At 41.2% G+C, this 26,106-nt stretch overlaps 1 protein-coding gene across 3 annotated transcripts; it reads left to right on the forward strand.

Moving 5' to 3' along the window:
• The first annotated feature begins 191 nt into the window (after positions 1 to 191).
• On the forward strand, positions 192 to 24,752 carry TRMT10A (tRNA methyltransferase 10A). 3 transcript variants are annotated; one of them, XR_005456522.1, is made up of 10 exons: positions 192 to 260; positions 4,446 to 4,690; positions 6,264 to 6,414; positions 8,672 to 8,743; positions 9,696 to 9,770; positions 11,839 to 11,988; positions 13,410 to 13,515; positions 15,615 to 15,853; positions 15,936 to 16,677; positions 24,600 to 24,752. XR_005456522.1 is itself a non-coding variant. In XM_038769305.1 (8 exons), the coding sequence occupies exons 2-8, from the start codon at positions 4,503 to 4,505 to the stop codon at positions 15,851 to 15,853; spliced, it is 981 nt and encodes a 326-aa protein (XP_038625233.1). In that variant the 5' UTR covers positions 192 to 260; positions 4,446 to 4,502; the 3' UTR covers positions 15,854 to 16,696. The 3 variants fall into 3 exon arrangements, 1 of the variants encoding a protein (XP_038625233.1); XR_005456521.1 differs by having other exon boundaries at positions 15,615 to 16,677; XM_038769305.1 differs by lacking the exon at positions 24,600 to 24,752 and having other exon boundaries at positions 15,615 to 16,696.
• Positions 24,753 to 26,106: the final 1,354 nt, after the last annotated feature.

Raw genomic sequence — 26,106 nt, forward strand, 5'->3', positions numbered from 1 at the left:
TCTGCACGCACAGGGAGGGCCGGCGGAACGCGCATGCGCGGGGAGAGGCGGAGCAACGCGCATGCGCGGGGAGAGGCGGAGCAACGCGCATGCGCGGGGAGGGCCGGCGGAACGCGCATGCGCGGGGAGGGGCGCCGCCGCCGCGAGGTGATGACGTCACCCAGCGCGCCCGCCGGAAGCTGCCCTGCGTGCGGCCAACGGACACTGGGAATTGGAGTTCGGGAGGGACGAAACGAGGAGGAGGAGGAGGAACCCCGCCGGTAACAGGGCCACCGTGGAGGGCGGGGGGAGACGGACGTATATACCATTCTATTTATTTTATTAATATGTGTTGTTTTGTTCTCTGCCTCCCCCTTCTAGACTGTGAGCCCGCTGTTGGGTAGGGACCGTCTCTAGATGTTACCAACTTGTACTTCCCAAGCGCTTAGTACAGTGTTCCGCACGCAGTAAGCGCTCAGTAAATACGATTGAATGAATGAATGAATGACGAGGCCCAAGGCCAGGTGGGGGGGGAGGGGGAGGAGGACGGTTGAATGGCCGATCCCTATTGGACGGCCTGGTGACGTAGGTTCAATGGCCGCGCCCCATTGGACGGCTGGGTTTCGTGGCCACCCTGCCGGGGGGGCTACGTCGCGCGTGGGTGGGCGGGGCTACGTCGTGCGTCGGTGGGCGGGGCCGTGAGGGGAGCCGCGGGGCTTCATGGGAAAGAGGCCTGGGTTCATTCCTTCAATCCTATTTATTGAGCGCTTACTGTGTGCAGAGCACTGTACTAAGCGCTTGGGAAGTCCAATTCAGCAACAAAGAGAGACCCTCCCTGCCCACAACGGTCTCACAGGCTAGAAAGGGGGGGGGGACAGACAACAAAGCAAGTAGTACTATTCAGTCATTCAGTCAATCCTATTTATTGAGCCATTACTGTGTGCAGAGCACTGTACTAAGCGTTTGGAAAGTCCAATTCAGCAACAAAGAGAGACCCTCCCTGCCCACAACTGTCTCACAGGCTAGAAAGGGGGGGGGACAGACAACAAAGCAAGTAGTACTATTCAGTCATTCCTTCAATCGTATTTATTGAGCGCTTACTGTGTGCAGAGCACTGTACTAAGCGCTTGGGAAGTCCAATTCAGCAACAAAGAGAGACCCTCCCTGCCCACAGCTGTCTCACAGGCTAGAAAGGGGGGGGACAGACAGCAAAGCAAGTAGTACTATTCAGTCATTCAGTCAATCGTATTTATTGAGCGCTTACTGTGTGCAGAGCACTGTACTAAGCGCTTGGGAAGTCCAATTCAGCAACAAAGAGAGACCCTCCCTGCCCACAGCTGTCTCACAGGCTAGAAAGGGGGGGACAGACAGCAAAGCAAGTAGTACTATTCAGTCATTCAGTCAATCGTATTTATTGAGCGCTTACTGTGTGCAGAGCACTGTACTAAGCGCTTGGGAAGTCCAATTCAGCAACAAAGAGAGACCCTCCCTGCCCACAGCTGTCTCACAGGCTAGAAAGGGGGGGACAGACAACAAAGCAAGTAGTACTATTCATTCATTCAGTCAATCGTATTTATTGAGCGCTCACTGTGTGCTGAGCACTGTACTAAGCGCTTGGGAAGTCCAATTCAGCAACAAAGAGAGACCCTCCCTGCCCACAGCTGTCTCACAGGCTAGAAAGGGGGGGACAGACAGCAAAGCAAGTAGTACTATTCAGTCATTCAGTCAATCGTATTTATTGAGCGCTTACTGTGTGCAGAGCACTGTACTAAGCGCTTGGGAAGTCCAATTCAGCAACAAAGAGAGACCCTCCCTGCCCACAGCTGTCTCACAGGCTAGAAAGGGGGGGACAGACAGCAAAGCAAGTAGTACTATTCAGTCATTCAGTCAATCGTATTTATTGAGCGCTTACTGTGTGCAGAGCACTGTACTAAGCGCTTGGGAAGTCCAATTCAGCAACAAGGAGAGACCCTCCCTGCCCACAACGGGCTCACAGGCCAGAAAGGGGGGGGACAGATAGCAAAGCAAGTAGTACTATTCAGTCATTCAGTCAATCCTATTTATTGAGCGCTTACTGTGTGCAGAGCACTGTACTAAGCGCTTGGGAAGTCCAATTCAGCAACAAGGAGAGACCCTCCCTGCCCACAACGGGCTCACAGGCTAGAAAGGGGGGGCCAGACAGCAAAGCAAGTAGTACTATTCAGTCATTCAGTCAGTCGTTACAAGGTGATCAGGTTGTCCCAAGGAGGGCTCCCAGTCTTCATCCCCATTTTCCAGATGAGGGAACTGAGGCCCAGAGGAGTGAAGTGGCTTGCCCAAAGTCACCCAGCTGACAATTGGCGGAGTTGGGATTTGAACCCATGACCTCGGACTCCAAAGCCCGGGCTCTTTCCATTGAGCCACGCTGCTTCTGAAGGAGTGAATGAGGTCTGACAAGATCCCTACCCCACTTAGAGAAGCAGCGTGGCTCAATCAATCAATCAATCGTATTTATTGAGCGCTTACTATGTGCAGAGCACTGTACTAAGCGCTTGGGAAGTACAAGTTGGCAACATATAGAGACGGTCCCTACCCAACAGTGGGCTCACAGTCTAGAAGGGGGAAACAGAGAACAAAACCAAACATACTAACAAAATAAAATAGATAGAATAGATATGTACAAGTAAAATAAATTAATAGAGTAATAAATATGTACATATATATATATATATATATATATATATATATGCAGGTGCTGTGGGGAAGGGAAGGAGGTAAGATGGGGGGAATGGGGAGGGGGAGAGGAAGGAAGGGGCTCAGTGTGGGAAGGCCTCCTGGAGGAGGTGAGCTCTCAGTAGGGCCTTGAAGGGAGGAAGAGAGCGAGCTTGGCAGATGGGCAGAGGGAGGGCATTCCAGGCCCGGGGGAGGACGTGGGCCGGGGGTCGACGGCGGGACGGGCGAGAACGAGGCCTAACGGTGAGGAGATTAGCGGCGGAGGAGCGGAGGGTGCGGGCTGGGCCGGAGAAGGAGAGAAGGGAGGCGAGGTAGGAGGGGGCGAGGGGATGGATGGACAGCCTTGAAGCCCAGGGTGAGGAGTTTCTGCCTGGTGTGCAGATTGATTGGTAGTCACTGGAGATTTTTGAGGAGGGAAGTAACATGCCCAGAGCGTTTCTGGACAAAGACAATCCGGGCAGCGGCATGGAGTATGGATTGAAGTGGGGAGAGACAGGAGGATGGGAGATCAGAGAGAAGGCTGATGCAGTAGTCCAGACGGGATAGGATGAGAGCTTGAACGAGCAGGGTAGTGATTTGGATGGAGAGGAAAGGGCAGATCTTGGCAATGTTGCGGAGCTGAGACCGGCAGGTTTTGGTGACGGCTTGGATGTGAGGGGTGAACGAGAGAGCGGAGTCGAGGATGACACCAAGGTTGCGGGCTTGTGAGACGGGAAGGATGGTAGTGCCGTCAACAGAGATGGGAAAGTCAGGAAGAGGGCAGGGTTTGGGAGGGAAGACAAGGAGTTCAGTCTTGGACATGTTGAGTTTTAGGTGGCGGGCAGACATCCAGATGGAGATGTCCGGAAGGCAGGAGGAGTTGCGAGCCTGGAGGGAGGGGGAGAGAGCAGGGGCAGAGATGGAGATCTGGGTGTCATCAGCGTAGAGATGATAGTTGAAGCCGTGGGAGCGAATGAGGTCACCAAGGGAGTGCGTGTAGATCGAGAACAGAAGGGGACCAAGCACTGAACCACTCCCAGGCCCGGCTTTATCCACTAGGCCAGGCTGCTTTTCTCCGAAAGAGCAGAGCACTGCACCAAAAACGTGCCTGAAGGAAATACCCCTGGACAGAGAAGTGAAGGGCGTTGCCCAGGGTCACACAGCAGCCAAGCGGCAGAGACAGGATTAGAACCCATGACCTTCCGGCTCTCAGGCCCGGGCTCTAGCCGCTTCTCCAGGCCTCTTGGAAGAAGTGTGATTTTAATAAGGCTTTAAAGGTAGGGCGAGAGATCGTCTGCCGTATTTGAAGAAGGAGGGAGTTCCAGACTAGGGGGTGATGTGGACTGAATGATTTTCTTTTTTCATTAGAAAAATAAGCGATGTACGGATTGGAGTGGGGAAGGACAGGAGGCAGGAGGCTGACCCAGTAATCAGGGTGGAATGCGGCTCATTCATTCAATCGTATTTATTGAGTGCTTACTGTGTGCAGAGCACTGTACTAAGCGCTTGGGAAGTCCAAGCTGCAACATCTAGAGACGGTCCCTACCCGACAGCGGGCTCACAGTCTAGAAGGGGGAGACAGACAACAAAACAAAGCATATTCACAAAATAAAATAAATAGAATAAATATGTACAAATAAAATAAATAAATACTAGGTCACGTTGCTTCTCTGGACCTCTGTTTTCTCCGCTATAAAATAGGGTGAAAATACTCACGCTCTTTCCACTAGGCCTCGGTGCCCGTAAATTAAGATCCGATTCTTATGTTTCCGTAGCCTTCCGGAAAGACCGGCCAGCCCCCGCCGCCTCTTCCCTTCCCGGAAGCCCCGGGCATGTCGTCGGAAACACCCCCGGCTACCGCCCCTTTGGCCGAGGAGGGAACGCCGAACTTGAGCCAGGATCCAGCGGGAGACGGGAAGCCGGGATCCGGTGAGGCGGAAGGGCTCGAACCCCTGTCCAAAAGGCAGATGAAGAAACTGATGAGGCAGAAGCAGTGGGAAGACCAAAGAGAACTTCGCAAGTATGTCATCCTGGGGGGGGCCTGGGTCTCTCCTCCACGGCCTGGAGGATATTCCCACAGTGCACTTGGGCAAAATGGTGGCCAAGATGGAAACCGCCGGGGCGGAAATCGTCGACGTACTGGCCGGGGGTCAGGCTTTTCCCTTTAGTCCTTCTCATTAGGGAGAACAGCAGTTGAGGTGAATGAAGATGCCCTCCCTTACTCTGCGTACGAGGATAATTAGTAGTAGTAGTATATTTGTTAAGCACTTTCTACGTGGCAGGCACTGTACTAAGCGCTGAGATACTTACACGATTAGACGCAGTCCCTGTCCCGCGTGGGGCTCACCGTCTAACTAGGAGTAGGATGTGCTCATTTTACAGACGAGAGAAGTGAGGCCCGGAGAAGTGTAGTGGCTTGCCCAGGGTCACGCAGTGGATATTGCCGAGCCGGTATTAGAATCCAGGTCCTCTGATTTCCAGGCCCGTGCCAGGCCACGCTGACAGTGCGGGGCGGCCGTTGGCCCGGACCGAAGCTTTTGTCACTAAGACCCTTGTAAGAGTTCTGAAACCTAACGAGAAGAAGAAAAGAGAGATAGGAAATGATCTCTGATTTGAATTTCAGGCCTTTTTGTTTGTTTATTGTAGTGTAAACTGTCAGGTGAGGACTGGGGAGGGCAAGGTGAAGAAGCAGCGTGGCTCAGTGGAAAGAGCCCGGGCTTTAGAGTCAGAGGTCGTGGGTTCAAATTGCGGCTCCGCCACTTGTCGGCTGTGTGACTTTGGGCAAGTCACTTCAATCAATCAATCAGTCATATTTATTGAGCGCTTACTGTGTCCAGAGCACTGTACTAAGCGTTTGGGAAGTACAAGTTGGCAACATATAGAGACAGTCCCTCACAGTCTGGAAGGGGGAGATAGACAACAAAACAAAACAGATTAACAAAATAAAATAAATAGAATAAATACGTACAAGTAAAATAAATAGAGTCATAAACACGTACAAACATATATACGGGTGTTGTGGGGAGGGGAAGGAGGTAAGGCGGGGGGGATGGGGAGGAGGGGGAACGTATTCATTCATTCAATCGTATTTATTGAGCGCTTACTGTGTGCAGAGCACTGTACTAAGCGGTTGGGAAGTCCAAGTTGGCAACATATAGAGCCGGTCCCTACCCAACAGTGGGCTCACAGTCTTTTGGCACCCCAGTTCCTGGCCCTCGAAGTAAGAACATCTGCTCAACAGTGACATTTTTGTGCATGAAAGGAGAAGAAGAATTACCCAGGCATTTGCTTAGTGCTTACGAGGTGCCAAGCACTACGCTAAGCGCTGGGGTAGATACAGCGTACGATGGGGTCAGACACAATTTGTGCCTCCCACGGGGCTCGCGGCCTAAGAGGGAAGGAGGACACGTCTCCGTTTCACAGACGAGGGGGGCGGAGGCCCGGAGAAGCGAAGCGACTCGACCGAGGGCACGCGGCAGGATTGGAAGCCGGGACTCCTCAGGCCCGGGCCGAGCGTGTGAGGAGGGAGGGGCGGCGAACCGGGCGTTCGAGGGCAACGGCCGGCGTGCCCCTCCCCGCTTTCCCCACCGTAGGCAGAAACGGAAAGAGAAGCGTCAGAAGCGAAAGCTCGGGCGGCAGGAGCCCGCCGGCGGGGACTCCAGGAAGCGGGTTCGCCGGGCCGCGGTGCCCAGCCCCCTGCGCCTCATCGTCGACTGCGCCTTCGACCACCTCATGACCTTAAAGGTATCGTCCGGCGGCCCTGGCGTCGCCAGCGGGTGGACAGGACCCGGTAACGTCCTCCTCCGCCCGCCCTTCCCATCTTCAGACCCCTACTACAAGCCCATCTCCTCCGGGAAGCTTCCCTGACTAACCTCTCTCGTCTCCCCACTCTGATTTCTCCTCTTGGCACCCACTATATCACCTCTCCGTCAGCCGGGCGGTCATATTTATTGAGCGCTTACTGTGTGGAGAGCACTTGGGAGAGTACGGTCTAACAGTAAAACAGGCACATTCCCGGCCCGCAACAAGCTGACGCGAGGCAAACATTAGTAGAAATAAAATAATGACAGGAGAGCACTTGGGAGAGTACAGTCTAACAGTAAAACAGGCACATTCCCGGCCCGCAACAAGCTGACAGCCTAGAGGGGCGAGACGGACATTAATGGAAATAGAATAATGACGAGAGAGCACTTGGGAAAGTACGGTCTAACAGTAAAACAGGCACATTCCCGGCCCGCAACAAGCTGACGGCCTAGAGGGGCGAGATGGACATTAATAGAAATAGAATAATGACAGGAGAGCACTTGGGAAAGTACGGTCTAACAGTAAAACAGGCACATTCCCGGCCCGCAACAAGCTGACGGCCTAGAGGGGCGAGACGGACATTAATAGAAATAAAATAATGACAGGAGAGCACTTGGGAGAGTACAGTCTAACAGTAAAACAGGCACATTCCCGGCCTGCAACAAGCTGATGGCCTAGAGGGGCAAGACAGTCATTAATAGAAATAAAATAATGACAAGAGAGCACTTGGGAGAGTACAGTCTAACAGTAAAACAGGCACATTCCCGGCCCGCAACAAGCTGATGGCCTAGAGGGGCGAGACAGACATTAATAGAAATAAAATAATGACAGACGCGCGCACAAATGCTGTGAGGCTGAGAGGGGGATTCATTAATTCAATCGTAGTTATTGAGCGCTTACTGTGTGCAGAGCAATCGTATTTATTGAGCGCTTACTGTGTGCAGAGCGCTGTACTAAGCGCTCGGGAAGTCCAAGTTGGCAACATCTAGAGACGGTCCCTACCCAACAGCGGGCTCACAGTCTAGAAGGGGGAGGCAGAGAACAAAACATATTAACAAAATAAAATAAATAGAATAGGTATGTACAAGTAAAATAAATAAATAGAGTGATAAATACGTACAAACATATATACATATGACGGTCCCTACTCAGCAACGGGCTCACAGTCTAGAAGGGGGAGACAGAGAACAAACCAAAACATATTAACAAAATAAAATAAATAGAATAGATATGTACAAGTAAAATAAATAGAGTAATAAATACGTACAAACATATATACATATCAATCAATCAATCGTATTTATTGAGCGCTTACTGTGTGCAGAGCACTGTACTAAGCGCTTGGGAAGTACAAGTTGGCAACATATAGAGACAGTCCCTACCCAACAGTGGGCTTACAGTCTAGAAGGGGGAGACAGGCAACAAAACAAAACGTGTGGACAGGTGTCAAGTTGTCAGAATAAATAGAATTAAAGATGAGTAAAGGGAGCCAGTCAAGGTGACGCAGAAGGGAGCGGGAGAAAAGGAAAGGCTTTGAAGGTGGGGAGAGTCATTGCCTTTTGACGAGGGGTTTGTAAAGAGGAAGATGAGATCGAGATACAATCAATCAATCGTATTTATTGAGCGCTTACTGTGTGCAGAGCACTGTACTGAGCGCTTGGGAAGTCCAAGTTGGCAACATATAGAGACGGTCCCTACCCAACAGTGGGCTCACAGTCTAAAAGGGGGGGGACAGAGAACAAAACCAAACATACCAACAAAATAAAATAGAATAGATATGTACAAGTAAAATAAATAAATAGAGTAATAAATATGTACAAACATATACAGGTGCTGTGGGGAAGGGAAGGAGGTAAGATGGGGGGATGGAGAGGGGGAGAGTAGAGATACAGCGAGTAGGGTGGCATTAACGGCGCCAAGTGTGCGGGCTGGGTTGCAGAAGGAGAGAAGCATGGTGAAGTAGGAGGGGGCAGTTTAGTGGACGCCTTTACAGCCGGTGGTGAGGAGTCTGTTTGATGCGGAGGTGGATGGGCAACCACCGGAGGTTCCTGGCAGATGCCGAGGGGAGGAGGAGGAGGGCCTCACCCCTGGACGGGAGTGGGGCGTCCCAGGGCAAACGGGGTCTCCGTGGGGGTCGCCGCGGGGCCCAGCGGAATGCAGGCCTCCGCGCTCAACTGCCGCCGTTCTCTTCCCGTAGGACGTTAAGAAGCTTCACAAGCAAATCCAGAGATGCTACTCCGAGAACCGGCGGGCCCGGCATCCGGTGCAGGTACACGCTGGCACCTCCAACCCCCGACTGCCCTGCCCGGACTGCCCCACCTCCACAGTATTAATCATAATAGTAATAATTGTGCTGTTTAAGCGCTTACTATGTGCCAGGCACTGGGGGGGGATACAGGGTGATCAGGTTGTCCCACGTGGGGCTCTCCGTCTTAATCAGTCTTAATTAGGGAAGCAGCGTGGCTCACTGGAAAGAGCCCGGGCTTTGGAGTCGGAGGTCATGGGTTCAAGTCCCAGCTCCTCCAATGCATTCGATCGTATTTATTGAGCGCTTACTGTGTGCAGAGCACTGGACTAAGCGCTTGGTAAGTACAAGTTGGCAACGTAATAGAGATGGTCCCTACCCAACAGTGGGCTCAATTGTCAGCTGTGTGACTTTGGGCAAGTCACTTCACTTCTCTGGGCCTCAGTTCCCTCATCTGGAAAATGGGGATTAAGACTGTAAGCCCCCCGTGGGACAATCTGATCACCTTGTATCTCCCTCAGCGCTTAGAACAGCGCTTTGCACATAGTAAGCGCTTAACAAATACCATCATTATTATTCTCTGAGCCTCAGTTCCCTCATCTGTCAAATGGGGATGAAGACTGTGAGCCCCCCGTGGGACAACCTGATCACCTTGTGTCCCCCTCAGCGCTTAGAACGGCGCTTTGCACATCGTAAGCGCTTAACAAATACCATCATTATTATTATTAGAAGGGGGAGACAGACAACAAAGCAAAGCGTGTGGACAGGTGTCAAGTTTGTACCCCAGCACTTAGGACCTCGCTTGGCACCCTGGCTTAACGAAGACCACAGAGATGGTGATATCGTCCCATCACGTGAAGCGCTTAGTTTAGTGCTTTGCGCACAGTGAGCGCTCAATAAATAGGACTGAATCAATGAATCACATTACGTCTTTTGTCTCTCCCCAATGAATCACATTACTCCTTTTGTCCCTCAGTTCCATCTGACCAGCCACGGAGGCCAGTTGAAAAAGAACATGGACGAAAATGACAAAGGATGGGTGAATTGGAAGGTAAGGATCGTCCGGTTCAAGAAGCGTCATTTTGGCTTGGGGCGGACCCCAGCGTTTCCCCGGACGGTTCTTCCCAGAAAGCCTCCGGCTGTCCCACCTCGGGATCAGCTTCGTCGTCCCCGCCCTCCGGCTTTACATTCCCGCCACGGGCCCGCGGATTCCACGTCGAGAGGAGGCGGGATGGAGAAATCACTATGTGCTTTGCACATAGTAAGCGCTTAACAAATGCCATCATTATTATTATTATTATTAGAACAGTGCTTTGCACATAGTAAGCGCTCAACAAATGCCATCATTATTATTATTATTAGAACAGTGCTTTGCACATAGTAAGCGCTTAACAAATGCCATCATTATTATTATTATTAGAACAGTGCTTTGCACATAGTAAGCGCTCAACAAATGCCATCATTATTATTATTATTAGAACAGTGCTTTGCACTTAGTAAGCGCTTAACAAATGCCATCATTATTATTATTATTAGAACAGTGCTTTGCACATAGTAAGCGCTTAGTAAATGCCATCATTATTATTATTAGAACAGTGCTTTGCACATAGTAAGCGCTTAGTAAATGCCATCATTATTATTATTAGAACAGTGCTTTGCACATAGTAAGCGCTTAACAAATACCATCATTATTATTATTATTAGAACAGTGCTTTGCACATAGTAAGCGCTTAATAAATGCCATCTTATTATTATTAGAACAGTGCTTTGCACATAATAAGCGCTTAACAATTGCCATCATTATTATTAGAACAGTGCTTTGCATGTAGTAAGTGGTTAATAAATGTCATCATTATTATTATTATTATTAGAACAGTGCTTTGCACATAGTAAGCGCTTAATAAATGCCATCATTATTATTATTAGAACAGTGCTTTGCACATAGTAAGCGCTTAACAAATGCCATCATCATTATTATTATTAGAACAGTGCTTTGCACATAGTAAGCTCTTAATAAGTGCCATTTTCCAGATGAGGGAACCGAGGCACAGAGAAAAAAAAGTGACTTGCAGTGCTTAGTTCAGTGCCTGGCACATAATAAGCACTGATCATACCATTAAAAAGAAAGAAAAGCGGCACACTTGGGTTTGAGGCTGGCTATATGATGCTGAGGACAGTGAGTCGCTGACATTATTTCTGGCTGTGGAGGAGAGAGTTCTCATTTCGGGAGCGAAAGAGAGAGTCGTGTACAGGATGTCAGATGCCCTAAGCACTTAACAAATACCATTTAAAAGAAAAATCCCAAAAAACATTTTTTGTTTGGTTTGACAGAAACGTCAGGTTGGGGGAAAGCCCTCTGCCGTCTTGCCGAGGGGAGAACTTTTCTTAAAAATGGTCCTTGTTAAGCAGTTAATACAGTTGTCATACTAAGACCTGGGGTAGATACGAGCTCGCCAGGCTGGACGCGATCGCCCCATTTTACAGGTGAGGTCACCGAGGCCCGGAGAAGTGAAGCGTCTCGCCCAGGGTCACCCAGCGGACGAGTGACGGACCCGGGATTAGAGCCCAGACTTTCAAACCTGTTGACTATCTACTAGGCCTCTCCCCTTGAACTTCTTCATTCAAGGAAGCAGCCTCCAAGGTAGCAACTAGGGAGTCGTTGGTAATCCACCCTACCATAATAAATCAGTTGGGAATTAAAAAAAAGAAAGAAAACCAGCGAGCTTCCCCCTCTCTTGAGCTGTATCTCCATCTTCTTTGAGAGAAGATATCCTAAAACTTTCCTTTCATGTAGGTTGATCAGAAGCTGAAATTCCTGTGTTGGGGAGGAGTGGAGACTCTTCACTTTACTCTATTAATTTATATTAATTAATTTATTTATTTTACTTGTACACATCTATCCTATTTATTTTATTTTGTTAATATGTTTGGTTTTGTTCTCTGTCTCCCCCTTCTAGACTGTGAGCCCACTGTTGGGTAGGGACTGTCTCTATATGTTGCCAACTTGGACTTCCCAAGCGCTTAGTCCAGTGCTCTGCACACAGTAAGCGCTCAGTAAATACGATTGATTGATTGATTGATTCGCTCCTGATCAATTCCCCCCCTTTGGTGTCTTGAAGGATATCCATATCAAACCGGAGCATTACACCGAGTTCGTGGCGAAGGAAGACCTGGTTTACCTCACGTCGGACTCCCCTAATGTGCTGAAGGAGCTCGATGAGTCGAAAGCCTACGTGATCGGAGGACTGGTGGATCACAATCATCACAAGGTGCCTCCGAACTTGGGTTTTCCTTCTGACTGTAGCTCGGCCTCCGGTCCAGCCCTAAAATAAAAATTTATTTTAAAAATAAAATAAAAAGAAAAAATAAAAAATAAAATAAAGTAAAAAAGAAAAATAAAATAAAATAAAATAAAAATAAAAAATAAAATAAAATAAAAAATAAAAATAAAATAAAATAAAATAAAATAAAAAATAAAAATAAAATAAAATAAAATAAAATAAAAAGTAAATTAAAATAATAAAATAAAAAATTTTATTTTATTTTATATTTCATTTTATTTTATTTATTAAATAAAAAATAAAAGAAAATTAAAATAAAATAATAAAATAAAAATAAAATAAAAAATAAAAATAAAAAATAAAAGAAAATAAAAATAAAATAATAAAATAAAAATAAAAGAAAAGAAAAGAAAAGAAAAGAAAAATAAAATAAAAATAAAAATAAAAGAAAATTAAAATAAAATAATAAAAGAAAATTAAATTAAAATAAAACATAAAATAAAAAAATAAAATAAAATTAAAATAATAAAATGAAATAAAATAAAATAAAAAATAAAATAAGAAAATAGAATAAAAATAAAATAAGAAATAAAAGAAAAATAAAAGAAAAAATAAAATAAAATAAAATTAAAATAAAGTAATAAAATAAAATAAAAAATAAAATAAAATAAAAAAATTAAGTAAAAATAAAAAATAAAAATAAAAGAAAATAAAAATAAAATAATAAAATAAATAATAATAAAGTAAACTAAAATAAACTAAAATAAAAAAATAAAAAATAAAATGAAAAAATAAAAAATAAAATAATAAAATAAAATAAAAATAAAAAATAAAAAAAGAAAATTAAAATAAAATAATAAAATAAAATAAAAATAAAATAAAATAATAAAAATAGAAAAAAATAAAAATAAAAAAATTAAAATAAAATATCATGTTTTATTTTATTTATTTTATTTTTTATTTTATTTAATTGTATTTTATTTTTTATTTTATTTGTTTATTTTATTTTATTTTATTTATTTTATTTTATTTTTTTTCATTTATTTTATTTTATTATTTTATTTTATTTTATTATTTTATTTTAATATTTTATTTTATTTTATATTTTATTTCAATTTATTTTATTTTATATTTTATTTTATTATTTTATTATTTTATTTTTTATTTTATTTTATTTTATTTTTTATTTTATTTTATTATTTTATTTTATTTTATTTTATTTATTTATTTTATTTTATTATTTTATTTTATTAGTTTATTTTATTAGTTTATTTTATTTTATTTTTTATTTTATTTTAGTATTTTATTATTTTATTTATTTTTTATTTTATTTTATTTTATTATTTTATTTTTTTTGTTGAGAAACAGCTGACGTTCCCTTGACGTGCTCTGTAATAACTCTGTTACAGGGAGTCACTTACAAGCAAGCAGTAGAACAAGGAATCAGTCACGCTCAGCTGCCCCTGGGAGACTTTGTGAGAATGAACAGCCGGAAGGTTTTGGCCGTCAATCACGGTAAGCGCCGACGAGGTGAGCGGACAGCCCCAGCATCGGCCAAAAAATACCCGAGCAGTGAAAACACGGGATTCGTCCTCATTTCAGATTTTCCGTGGAGGCCTTTGAGGATGCGTAAATCATCCCTTTCCCTTTCTTTTTCTCTGTCTTTGGGATTTTTCAGAAAATAGCAAGCACCACCAGTCATCAGGCTGAGCTCATTTCACTTTTAGCCATTTTTCTCCACATAGCAGGTTCCTAAGGAGAGATTTTTGAGTGGGAAAGTGATGCTACTGCCGTTGTCTGGCTTCTCCTAAAAATCATGGAAAAGCACTTTTTTTCGGGGCGGGGAGAGGGGAAGGGGGAACCAAATTTGAGTTGTAAAGGATTTCTAGGACAAAAATCCACTAAAGGAGTAGCTTCGTCCTGTGTCCAGCTACTCCGGGAGAACAAAGCCAAGATGTGTAGATGAGGTCACTTTGTAACCTCTCCAGCGCTTAGAACAGTGCTTTGCACATAGTAAGCGCTTAATAAATGCCATTATTATTATTATGTGTGGTGAACCGGATTGCCTTGGTAACCAGAGGCAGGCCTACAGCTGAAACGGTTCGGAGAAAAGGGGGCAAATGCAGGACCCAAGCGCTTAGTACAGTGCTCTGCAGGCAGCAAGCGCTCAATAAATACAATTGAATGACTTTAACCATTATGCTTGCACACTCACTTCCTGTCGGTGTGGTGAATGAAGTTGGCACACCCATGGACGTAACCCTCGTCGTTCAGTGGGTATTTTTCTTGTATGGTATTTATTGAGCGCTTACTATGTGCCAGGCACTGTACCACATTGGATACAGTCCATGCCCCGCCATCATCAACCCCGTTTTACAGATGTGGTAACGGAGGCCCGGAGAGCGAAGTGACTTGTCCGAGGTCACACGGCAGACAGTTGGCAGCGCGGGATTAGAACTCAGGGCCTTCTGACTCCTGGACCCGTGTTCTATCCACTAGGCAGTGCTGCTTTTCTATTTATTAAGCGCTTACTGTTGGCAGTTGCTTGGGAGAGTACAATACAACAGAATTGGTAGGCACGTTCCCTGCCCACAACGAGCTTACAGTCTAGAGGGGGAAACAGACGTTAAGAGAAATAAATTCATGCAATCGTATTTACTGAGCGCTTACTGTGTGCAGAGCACTGTACTAAGCGCTTGGGAAGTACAAGTTGGCAACATATCGAGACGGGCCCTACCCGGCAGTGGGCTCACAGTCTGTGCTGTTGGGGTGATGGAGGATGCAAATTCAAGTGCGAGGATGAAGCAGAAGGGAGTAGATGAGGAAATTAGGACTTAATTAGGGCAGACCTCTTGGAGGAGTTGCGTTGATGCCAGTGATGCCGATGGCATTGATTGAGCGCTTACTATGTACCAAGCAGTGCGCTAAGCACTGGGGTAGATCCAAGATATTTGGCTTGGACACGGTCTCCCCCTGATCCCGGGGCTTGCAGTCTAATAGGGAGCAGCGTGGCTCAGTGGAAAGAGCCCGGGCTTTGGAGTCAGAGGTCATGGGTTCAAATCCTGGCTCCGCCGCTTGTCGGCTGTGTGACTTGGGGCAAGTCACTTCGCTTCCCTGGGACTCATCTGTAAAATGGGAGTGAAGACTGTGAGCCCCCCGTGGGACAACCTGATCACCTTGTAACCTTTCCAGCGCTTAGAACAGTGCCTTGCACATAGTAAGCGCTTAATAAATGCCATCCAAAAAAAAAAAAGTAGGAGTCCTGCCCCCATTGTACAGATGAGGAACCTGAGGCCCAGATTTATTTTAATATCTGTCTCCCCCTCTAGACTGTAAACTCCCTTTGGGAAGGGAATGTCTACCAACTCTGTTGCACCGTACTTTTCCAAGCGCTTCGTACGGCTCTCTACACGCAGTGAGCACTCCATAAATATCGTGGTTCGATTTAAACGACCTCCCCACGGCTTAGCATCACCTTAGTGAGAGTGTCTTCTCCCTCTCCCTCTTTGCTTTTCCCATTAGAGCAGGAGAGGTGCACACAGCTGAAACAAACTTCTCCGACTGGGGGCCCGGCTCCGTCGTTGAGAAATTCTGTGGGATTGTCTCGATTACAGTGTTTGAGATCATCCTGGAGTACCTGGAGACCCGCGATTGGCAGGAGGCATTTTTCACCATTTTACCGCAGCGGAAAGGGGCAGTGCCCGCAGACCAGGCCCCAGACCCAGAGGGTGGTTCGGACAGCGACGACCCCGGCTCTGAAAAACTCAACGGAGATCCGCAGGACCGAGCCCGCGGAGAACGGAGACCGGATAAGGAGGACAATACCAAAACGGAGAATTTTCCGACCCACTAGGTTCCCTTTTGAAGCAAAGGGGTGAGAGGGGAAGGCCACCCCTCTGCTTTATGTACATTATTTAATTTTATTCTTTTTACAGACTGGTTGGAAGAACCTGGTCAAGTCGTCTGGCTCGCCAGAGGAAAGCAGGTTTTCAGTTTCTTTAATCGTTCCATCACGTGCGCCAAAAACGAGGTTTCTTCGCCCCGCAGGCTTCAGACAGAAGCTTGTGGGGAATTGCCCCAGTCCTGCGTCCGACATATCGGACGCTTCGTCGGGCTTCAGCGCCCTCCCACCCCACGCCGGAGTCGCGGCGTGAAGGTGCGGCCAGTGACTGGGCAGGAACCCGCTCTGGATCTTCCGGTCGGTGGCCAAAATCCCGTCCGGACGGGACCGCTCCGAGGAAGAGGAGAAAGGAAGAAGGTGAGCGACCGTAGCGAATTGGTGAATTGGTCCCCCGCGAGGCCCCAAAGCCCAGCTCGCTTTCGGTGGCCGGGACTGCTGCCAGCTTTTCCCTGGATGGTGACTTCCAGCCCCAACTCTGACCGGTCCATCGCCCGGAGAAGGGAGAGGCTCAGGGGCCTAGACGGAAGTGACGGATGACCTCGGTCCTCACTGCCGGGATGGTTCCGGCCCAGAGAGACGCCCCCTCCTCAGCCACTAAATTGAGACAACGCTCATCTCGTTTCTCCCACCGGATTTCCAGAGCTGCTTCCCTCGGGACGCCGTCCGCTCACTTACGGGTTGGCCTGCTTTTTGAACACACGACGTCCCCCCCCAAAAAATCTGCCGTTGACCCCGTCGCCATTGCCCCTGAGCACCACGGCCCCTTTGGGAACCAGGTGAGTGAGATAGAGGCCCCCGTCGAACAGTGTCAGCAGACCAGTGGAAGTGAGGAGCGTATCTGTTCGCGTACTGCTACGTGTACATCTGATGTATACTTAAATATCGGCCGAGAGCCCAGCTTTTGGACGGAGATGGTTCCGCCCGTTGCGGCGGGCCGGAGTCACGCAAAACTCGGTGGGGGATTTGGATGAGAGCCGCTTCTCACCTCACGTTATGTCCGATAATAAAATGGACGATGGTTCTCTGCATCCAGATATCTGTCGTTAGTGACGGGTAGCCTCAGGGTTCAGGGATGGCCCGTAAATTGTAGAATAATAACAATACTGCATCCATTCAATCGTATTTGTTGAGCGCTTACTGTGAGCAGAGCACTGGACTAAGCGCTTGGGAAGTCCAAGTCGGCAACCTATAGAGACGGTCCCCACCCGACAACGGGCTCACAGTCTGGAAGGGGGAGACGGGCGGCAAAACAAAACATGTGGATGGGTGTCAAAGTCGTCAGAACAAATTGAAGCTAAGTGCACATCGTTAACAAAATAATTAGAATAGTAAATATGGACAAGTAAAATAAATAGTGATAAATCTGTACAAACATATATACAGGTGCTGTGGGGAGGGGAAGGAGGTAGGGCAAGGGGGATGGGGAGGAGGAGAGGGAAAAGGGGGCTCAGTAATTATGGTACTTGTTAAGTCTATGAGCCAAGCACTGTTTTAAGCGCTGGGGGAGAAACAAGTTAATCAGGTTGGATGCAGTCCCTGTCCCACGTAGTAATAATAATAGGATTTGTTAAGCGCTTACTATGTGCGAAACACTGTTCTAAGCCCTGTGGGGGGGATACAAGGTGATCAGGTTGTCCCACGTGGGGCTCGCGGTCTTCATCCCCATTTTACAGGTGAGGGAACTGAGGCCCAGAGAAGTGAAATGACTCGCCCATGGTCACGTAGCAGACATGCGGTGGAGCCGAGAGTAGAACAGAGGTCCTTCTGACTCCCACTAGGCCACACTGCTACTCACTCTCCACATCGGTGAAAGTTAAAAGCAAGTTGAAGTCGTAGTAAGAAGAAACCGGGATGGGAGCCAGTTGAGGAGACGTCACTGTGACCAACCCTTCCGTCTCCTAATATCCATTTCCACAATTGCTATTTGCACTTTTTTCCCTCGATACCACGGTCTCGGTTAAAGTAAGGGTCTTATTTCCTGAGGGCTGTACTAAGCTCTTCGGAGAGTACAATATGACAGAGGTGAGCGATTGTAGTTTATTCTGCTCATTTGGGGGGAGGAAATGGTTTTCACCTTTGAAACCAAGCTGTTTCATCTAAAATAATCATAGCTTTGATAATAACAACTGCGTTATTTGTTAGGTTCCCTGCACTGTAGTAAGCCATGGGGAATATACAAGGTAATTAGGTCCCCCGCAGGACACACAGTTTAAGCAGGAAAGAGAACAGGTAATGAATCCTCATTTCGCAGGTGAAGTAACTGAGGCAAAGAGAAGTGAAGTGACTTGTCCAAGATCAAACGGAAGGTAAGTGGCAGCGTTGGGATTAGAACCCAGGCCCGTGCCCAAAGGGAACAACGAATAAAATGCCATTTCCTCAACAGGTTGTATTGAAATCGAGGATACGGCCCGGACAGGTTTCCCTGCATTAATCTAGTAGATAGAATAAAATAAATCAATCCATCAGTCAGTGATAATTATTGGGTGCTTACCACGTGCAGAGCACTGTGCTAAGTGGTTGGGAGAGGACAATACAACAGAGTCGATAGGTGCATTCTCTAATAATAACGATGGTATTAAGCGCTTACTATGTGCAAAGCGCTGTTCTAAGCCCCGGGGAAGATTACAAATTGATCAGGTTGTCCCACGGGGGGCTCAGAGTTTTTTTTTAATCCCCATTTTCCAGATGAGGGAACTGAGGCCCAGAGAAGTGAAGTGACTTGCCCAAAGTCACACAGCTGACACTTGGCGGAGTTGGGATTTGAACCCATGACCTCGGACTCCAAAGCCTGGGCTCTTTCCACTGCTCTGCACACAGTAAGCGCTCAATAAATACGATTGATTGATTTTAGACTGTGAGCCCACTGTTGGGTAAGGACTGCTTCTATATGTTGCCAACTTGTACTTCTCAAGCGCTTAGTACAGTGCTCTGCTCACAGTAAGCGCTCAATAAATACAATTGATTGATTGAGCCACGCTGCTTCTACCAGGAGCTGACAGCCTAGAGCGAATTCGGAAAATCTTGGCTGCCGTGTCGCTTTTAAGGAGATTTTTCTCTCCTCCTCCGTTGTCCTGCTGGCAAACTTCATCTCGTGGTAGCTTCGAGGCGTCTCCAACCCGGCCTTCCTGGCGAAACGCTGGAGCGACTGCCGAGCCCTGAAAGGAAACCTTTTATGGGTCGTCTTCCTTTCGATCGGTGATTCGGAATCCTGAATGGGAACAAGATGGCAAGGAGCGAATGGGGTTAATGATAAAAATACCGGAATTTAGCCGACCTTCAAGATCAGTCGATCAGTGGTATCTGTTGAGCACTTCCACTGTACCAAGCGCTTGGGAAAGGACGGTACAAAAATAATAATAATAATGATGGTATTTGTTAAGCGCTTACTATGTTCAAAGCACTGTTGTAAGCACTGGGGAGGTTAGAAGGTTAGAAGGTGACCACGGGGGGGTTCTTACCTCCTTCCCTTCCCCACAGCACCTGTATATATGTTTGTACATATTTATTACTCTATTCTACTTGTACATATCTATTCTATTTATTTTATTTAGTTAGTATGTTTAGTTTTGTTCTCTGTCTCCCCCTTTCAGACTGTGAGCCCACTGTTGGGTAGGGACCGTCTCTATATGTTGCCAATTTGTACTTCCCAAGCGCTTACTACAGTGCTCTGCACATAGTAAGCGCTCAATAAATATGATTGATTCACAGTCTGACTCTGACTCATAATAAATGATGGCATTTATTAAGTTCTTACTATGTGCTAAGCACTGTTCTAAGCGCTGGGGAAGTCAGGTGATCAGGTTGTCCCATGTGGGGCTCACAGTCTCCATCCCCATTTTACAGATGAGGGAACTGAGGCCCAAAGTGAAGTGATTTGCCCAAAGTCACACAGCTGACGATTGGCAGACCCGGGGTTTGAACCCATGACCTCTGACTCCAAAGCCCAGGCTCTTCTCCACTGAGTGCTTGCTGCTTGCAGAGCACTGTACTAAGCGCTGTACTATAATAAGAAAATAAAATAAAATAAAAATAAAAATGACAATAAAAATAAATAAAATAAAAATAAAAAATAAAATAAATTAAATTAAAAAATAAAATAAAATAAAAATTAAAATAAAATAAAAAATATTTTCATTTTATTTTTTAATATATTTTTTATTTTATTTTTATTTTATTTTATTTTTTATTTTTATTTAAATAAATAATAAAATAAAATAATAAATAAAATGAAAATAAAAAATAAAATACATTAAAATACATAATAAAATAAAATAAATTAGAAAATAAAATGAAAACAAAAATTAAAAGAAAAATAAAAAATAAAATAAATAATAAAATAAAATGAAAAATAAATATTTTCATTTTATTTTTTAATATATTTTTTATTCCTATTTTTTATTTTATTTTATTTTTTATCATTTATTTTAATTTATTTTTATTTTATTTTATTTTTTATTTTTATTTAAATAAATGATAAAAAAAATAAAAATAAAAAATAAAATGAAATGATAAAATAAAAATTAAAAAAAATAAATTTATAAATTTTATTTTTATTTCAATAAATAATAAAATAAACTAATAAATAAAATGAAAATAAAAAATAAAATAAATTAAAACAAATAATGAAATAAAATAATAAATGAAATAAAAATAAAATAAAAATAATAAAATAAAAAATAAAATGAAAATAAAAATTAAAATAAAAAATAAAATAAAAATAAATAATAAAATAAAATTTAAAAAAATATTTTCATTTTATTTTTTATTTTTATTATTTATTTTTTATTATTTATTTTAATTTATTTTAATTTATTTTTATTTTATTTTTTATTTTATTTTATTTTTTATTTTTATTTAAATAAATAATAAAATAAAATAAAAAATAAAAAATAAAATGAAAATAAATAATAAAATAAAAAAAAAATGAATTAGAAAATGAAATGAAATTTTATTTTTTATTTTTATTTTATTTTATTATTTATTTTTATTTTATTTTTTATTTTAATTTTAATTTTTATTTTCATTTTATTTTCTAATTTATTTTATTTTTTAATATATTTTTTATTTTTATTTTTTATTTTTTAATTATTTATTTTAATTTATTTTTATTTAATTTAATTTTATTATTTATTTTTATTTTATTTTTATTTTATTTTTATTTTATTTATTATTTTGTTTTTTTTATTTTCATAACATAAAAAAATATTTTCATATTAATAAATTAGAAAATAAAATGAAAATAAAAATTAAAATAAAAATAAAAAATAAAATAAAAATAAATAATAAAATAAAATAAAATAAAATATTTTCATTTTATTTTTTAATATATTTTTTATTTTATTTGTATTTAAATAAATAATAAAATGAAATAAAAAATAAAATAAAAATAATAAAATAAATAAACAATAAAATAATAATAAAATAAAAATGAAAAATAAAATAAAATAAAAATAAAAATAAAAAATATTTTCATTTTATTTTATTTTTTATTTTATTTTTATTTTATTTCATTTTTATTTAAATAAACAATAAATAAAATGAAAATAAAAAATAAAATAAATTAAAATAAATAATAAAGTAAAATAAATTAGAAAATAAAATAAAAATAAAAAATGAAATAAAAATAAAAAATAAAAAAAATATTTTCATTTTATTTTTTAATATATTTTTTATTTTTATTTATTTTTATTTTATTTTATCCCCCTCTCTCCAGGCTCGCATCTCCTCCTGCCTTCAGGACATCTCCATCTGGATGTCTGCCCGCCACCTAAAACTCAACTGAACTCCTTGTCCTCCCTCCCAAACCCTGCCCTCTCCCTGACTTTCCCATCTCTGTTGACGGCACTACCATCCTTCCCGTCTCACAAGCCCGCGACCTTGGTGTCATCCTCGACTCCGCTCTCTCATTCACCCCTCACATCAGAGCCGTCACCAACACCTGCCGGTCTCAGCTCCGCAACATTGCCAAGATCCGCCCTTTCCTCTCCATCCAAACTGCTACCCTGCTCGTTCAAACTCTCATCCTATCCCGTCTGGACTACTGCATCAGTATTTTATTTTTATTTCATTTATTATTTTATTTTATTATTTGTTTTAATTTATTTTATTTTTTATTTTCATTTATTTTATTATTTATTTAAATAAAAATAAAATTTATAAATTTATTATTTTTATTTTATTATTTATTTTATTTTATGTTAATTCATTTTTATTTTATTTTATTTTTTATTTAAATAAATAATAAAATAAACTAATAAATAAAATGAAAATAAAAAATAAAATAAAATTTTAAAAAAATATTTTCATTTTATTTTTTATTTTTATTATTTATTTTTTTATTATTTATTTTAATTTATTTTAATTTATTTTTTATTTTCATTTAAATAAATAATAAAATAAAATAAAAATAAAAAATATTTTCATTTTATTTTTTAATATATTTTTTATTTTTTATTTTAATTTATTTTAATTTATTTTTATTTAATTTTATTATTTATTTTTATTTAAATGAATAATAAAAATAAAAATCAAAATGAAAAAAATAATAAAATAAAAATAAAAATAAAATAAATTAGAAAATAAAATGAAAATAAAAATGAAAATAAAAATAAAAAATAAAATGAAAATAAATAATAAAATAATATTAAGAAAAATATTTTTATTTTATTTTTTATTTTTATTCATTTTTTTATTATGTATTTTAATTTATTTTAATTTATTTTTATTTTATTTTTTATTTTATTTTATTTTTTATTTTTATTGAAATAAATAATAAAATAAAATAAAAAATAAAAATAAAAAATAAAATAAATTAGAAAATAAAATGAAAATAAAAATAAAAATAAAAAATGAAATAAAAATAAATAATAAAATAAAATTAAATAAGAATAAAAAATATTTTCATTTTATTTTTTAATATATTTTTTATTTTTATTTTTTATTTTTTTATTATTTATTGTAATTTATTTTATTTTATTTTTATTTTATTTTTTATTTTTATTTAAATAAATCATAAAAGAAAATAATAAATAAAATGAAAATAAAAAATGAAATACATTAAAATAAATAATAAAATAAAAAAAATAAAAATTAAAATAAAAATAATGAAATAAAAATAAATAATAAAGTAAAAATAAAAAAAATATTTTCATTGTATTTTTAACTATATTTTTTATTTTTATTTTTTTATTTTTTTATTATTTATTTTAATTTATTTTAATTTATTTTTATTTTATTTTTTATTTTTATTTAAATAAAAATTTATTTTAATTTATTTTAATTTATTTTTATTTTATTTTTTATTTTTATTTAAATAAATAATAAAAGAAAATAATAAATAAAATGAAAATAAAAAATAAAATACATTAAAATAAATAATAAAATATAATAAATTAGAAAATAAAATGAAAATAAAAATGAAAATAAAAATAAAAAATAAAATAGAAATAAATAATAAAAGAAAATAAAAATAAAATAAAATAAAAAATAAAATGAAAATAAAAACGAAAATAAAATAAAAATAAATAAATAAATAAATAAATAATAAAAAATAATAAAATTAAAAAAATAATAAAATAAAAAAATAAAAATAAAAAATAAAATAAATATAAAAAATATTTTCATTTTATTTTTTTATATAGTTTTTATTTTCATTTTTTTATTTTATTTTATTTTATTTTCATTTTATTTTTTATTTTAATTTAAATAAATAATAAATTGAAATAAAAAATAAAATGAAAATAAATAATAAAATAAAAATAAAATAAAAATAAAAAATAAAAATAAATAATAAAATAAAAGTTAAAAATGAAAATAAAAATAAAAATAAAAAATAAAATAAAAATAAATAATAAAATAAAATAAAAAATACAAAAAATAATAAATAATATAATAATAATACAATAAATAAAAATAAAGAAATAATTTATTTTGTTTTGTTGTCAGTCTCCCCCTTCTAGACTGGGAGCCCGTTGCTGGGTAGGGACCGTGTCTAGATGTTGTCAACTTGGACTTCCCAAGCGCTTAGTACAGTGCCCTGCCGACACTGATTCCTTTTTGTCTGGTATTTATTAAGCGCTTAAAATGGGCCAGGCACTCTTCTAAGCGCTGGGGTAGACACAAGCTGATCAGGTTGGACCCGGTCTCTGTCATTATCAATCAATCGTATTTATTGAGCGCTTACTGTGTGCAGAGCACCGTAATAAGTGCTTGGGAAGTCCAAGTTGGCAACATAGACAGACGGTCCCTACCCAACAGTGGGCTCACAGTCTAAAAGGGGGAGACAGAGAACAAAACCAAACATACCAACAAAATAAAAATAAATAGAATAGAAATGCACAAGTAAAATAAATATATAGAGTAATAAATATGTACAGACATATATACAGGTGCTGTCTCACATGGGGTTCATGCTCTAAATTCCCATTTTAGACTTCTAGACTGTGAGCCCACTGTTGGGTAGTGGGCTATATATGTTGCCAACTTGGACTTCCCAAGCGCTTAGTACAGGAAAACCCCCCCAGACCAGGGTATAGCAAATGTGAGTGTCTCACTCAATAACGGGTCATAAACCAGATGAGGTTGCAGGCTGCCTGCCTCCTAATCCACCATCTCCGAAGGCAGGCTGTTGGAATAATAATAATAATAATAAAAATAATAATAAAATCATTTCCTATCTCTCTTTTCTTCTTCTCGCTAGGTTTCAGAACTCTTACAAGGGTCTTAGTGACAAAAGCTTCGGTCCGGGCCAACGGCCGCCCCGCACTGTCAGCGTGGCCTGGCACGGGCCTGGAAATCAGAGGACCTGGATTCTAATACCGGCTCGGCAATATCCACTGCGTGACCCCGGGCAAGGCACTACACTTCTCTGGGCCTCACTTCTCTCATCTGTAAAATGAGCACATCCTACTCCTAGTTAGACGGTGAGCCCCACGAGGGACAGGGACTGCGTCTAATCGTGTAAGTACCTCAGCGCTTAGTACAATGCCTGCCACGTAGAAAGTGCTTAACAAATATACTACTACTACTAATTATCCTCGTACGCAGAGTAAGGGAGGGCATCTTCATTCACCTCAACTGCTGTTCTCCGTAATGAGAAGGACTAAAGGGAAAAGCCTGACCCCCGGCCAGTACGTCGACGATTTCCGCCCCAGCGGTTTCCATCTTGGCCACCATTTTGCCCAAGTGCACTGTGGGAATATCCTCCAGGCCGCGGAGGAGAGACCCAGGCCCCCCCCAGGATGACATACTTGCGAACTTCTCTTTGGTCTTCCCACTGCTTCTGCCTCCTCAGTTTCTTCATCTGCCTTTTGGACAGGGGTTCGAGCCCTTCCGCCTCAACGGATCCCAGCTTCCCGTCTCCCGCTGGATCCTGGCTCAAGTTCGGCGTTCCCTCCTTGGCCAAAGGGGCGGTAGCCGGGGGTGTTTCCGACGACATGCCCGGGGCTTCCGGGAAGGGAAGAGGCGGCGGGGGCTGGCCGGTCTTTCCGGAAGGCTACGGAAACATAAGAATCGGAACTTAATTTACGGGCACCGAGGACTAGCGGAAAGAGCATGAGCATTTTAACCCTATTTTATAGCGGAGAAAACAGAGGTCCAGAGAAGCAACGTGACCTAGTATTTATTTATTTTATTTGTACATATTTATTCTATTAATTTTATTTTGTGAATATGCTTTGTTTTGTTGTCTGTCTCCCCCTTCTAGACTGTGAGCCCGCTGTCGGGTAGGGACCGTCTCTAGATGTTGCAGCTTGGACTTCCCAAGCGCTTAGTACAGTGTTCTGCACACGGTAAGCGCTCAATAAATACAACTGAATGAATGAGCCGCATTCCGCCCTGATTACTGCGTCAGCCTCCTGCCTCCTGTCCTTCCCCACTCCAATCCGTACATCACTTATCATCAATCATCAATCGTATTTATTGAGTGCTTACTGTGTGCAGAGCACTGTACTGGGCGCTTGGGAAGTAACTTATTTTTCCAATGAAAAAATAAAATCATTCAGTCCACATCACCCCCTAGTCTGGAACTCCCTCCTTCTTCAAATACGGCAGACGATCTCTCGCCCTACCTTTAAAGCCTTATTAAAATCACATTTCTTCCAAGAGGCCTGGAGAAGCAGCTAGAGCCCGGGCCTGAGAGCCGGTAGGTCATGGGTTCTAATCCTGTCTCTGCCGCTTGGCTGCTGTGTGACCCTGGGCAACGCCCT

This window comes from Tachyglossus aculeatus, chromosome X5, assembly GCF_015852505.1.
Source record: "Tachyglossus aculeatus isolate mTacAcu1 chromosome X5, mTacAcu1.pri, whole genome shotgun sequence".
Classification (NCBI taxonomy): domain Eukaryota; kingdom Metazoa; phylum Chordata; class Mammalia; order Monotremata; family Tachyglossidae; genus Tachyglossus; species Tachyglossus aculeatus.

Coding starts and splice junctions, on each gene's coding strand:
- TRMT10A (XM_038769305.1), top strand. CDS start 4,503: ATGTCGTCGGAAACACCCCCGGCTACCGCCCCTTTGGCCGAGGAGGGA. Junction 6,415..8,671: donor ACCACCTCATGACCTTAAAG/GTATCGTCCGGC, acceptor CTCTTCCCGTAG/GACGTTAAGAAGCTTCACAA. Junction 13,516..15,614: donor GGTTTTGGCCGTCAATCACG/GTAAGCGCCGAC, acceptor TCTCGATTACAG/TGTTTGAGATCATCCTGGAG.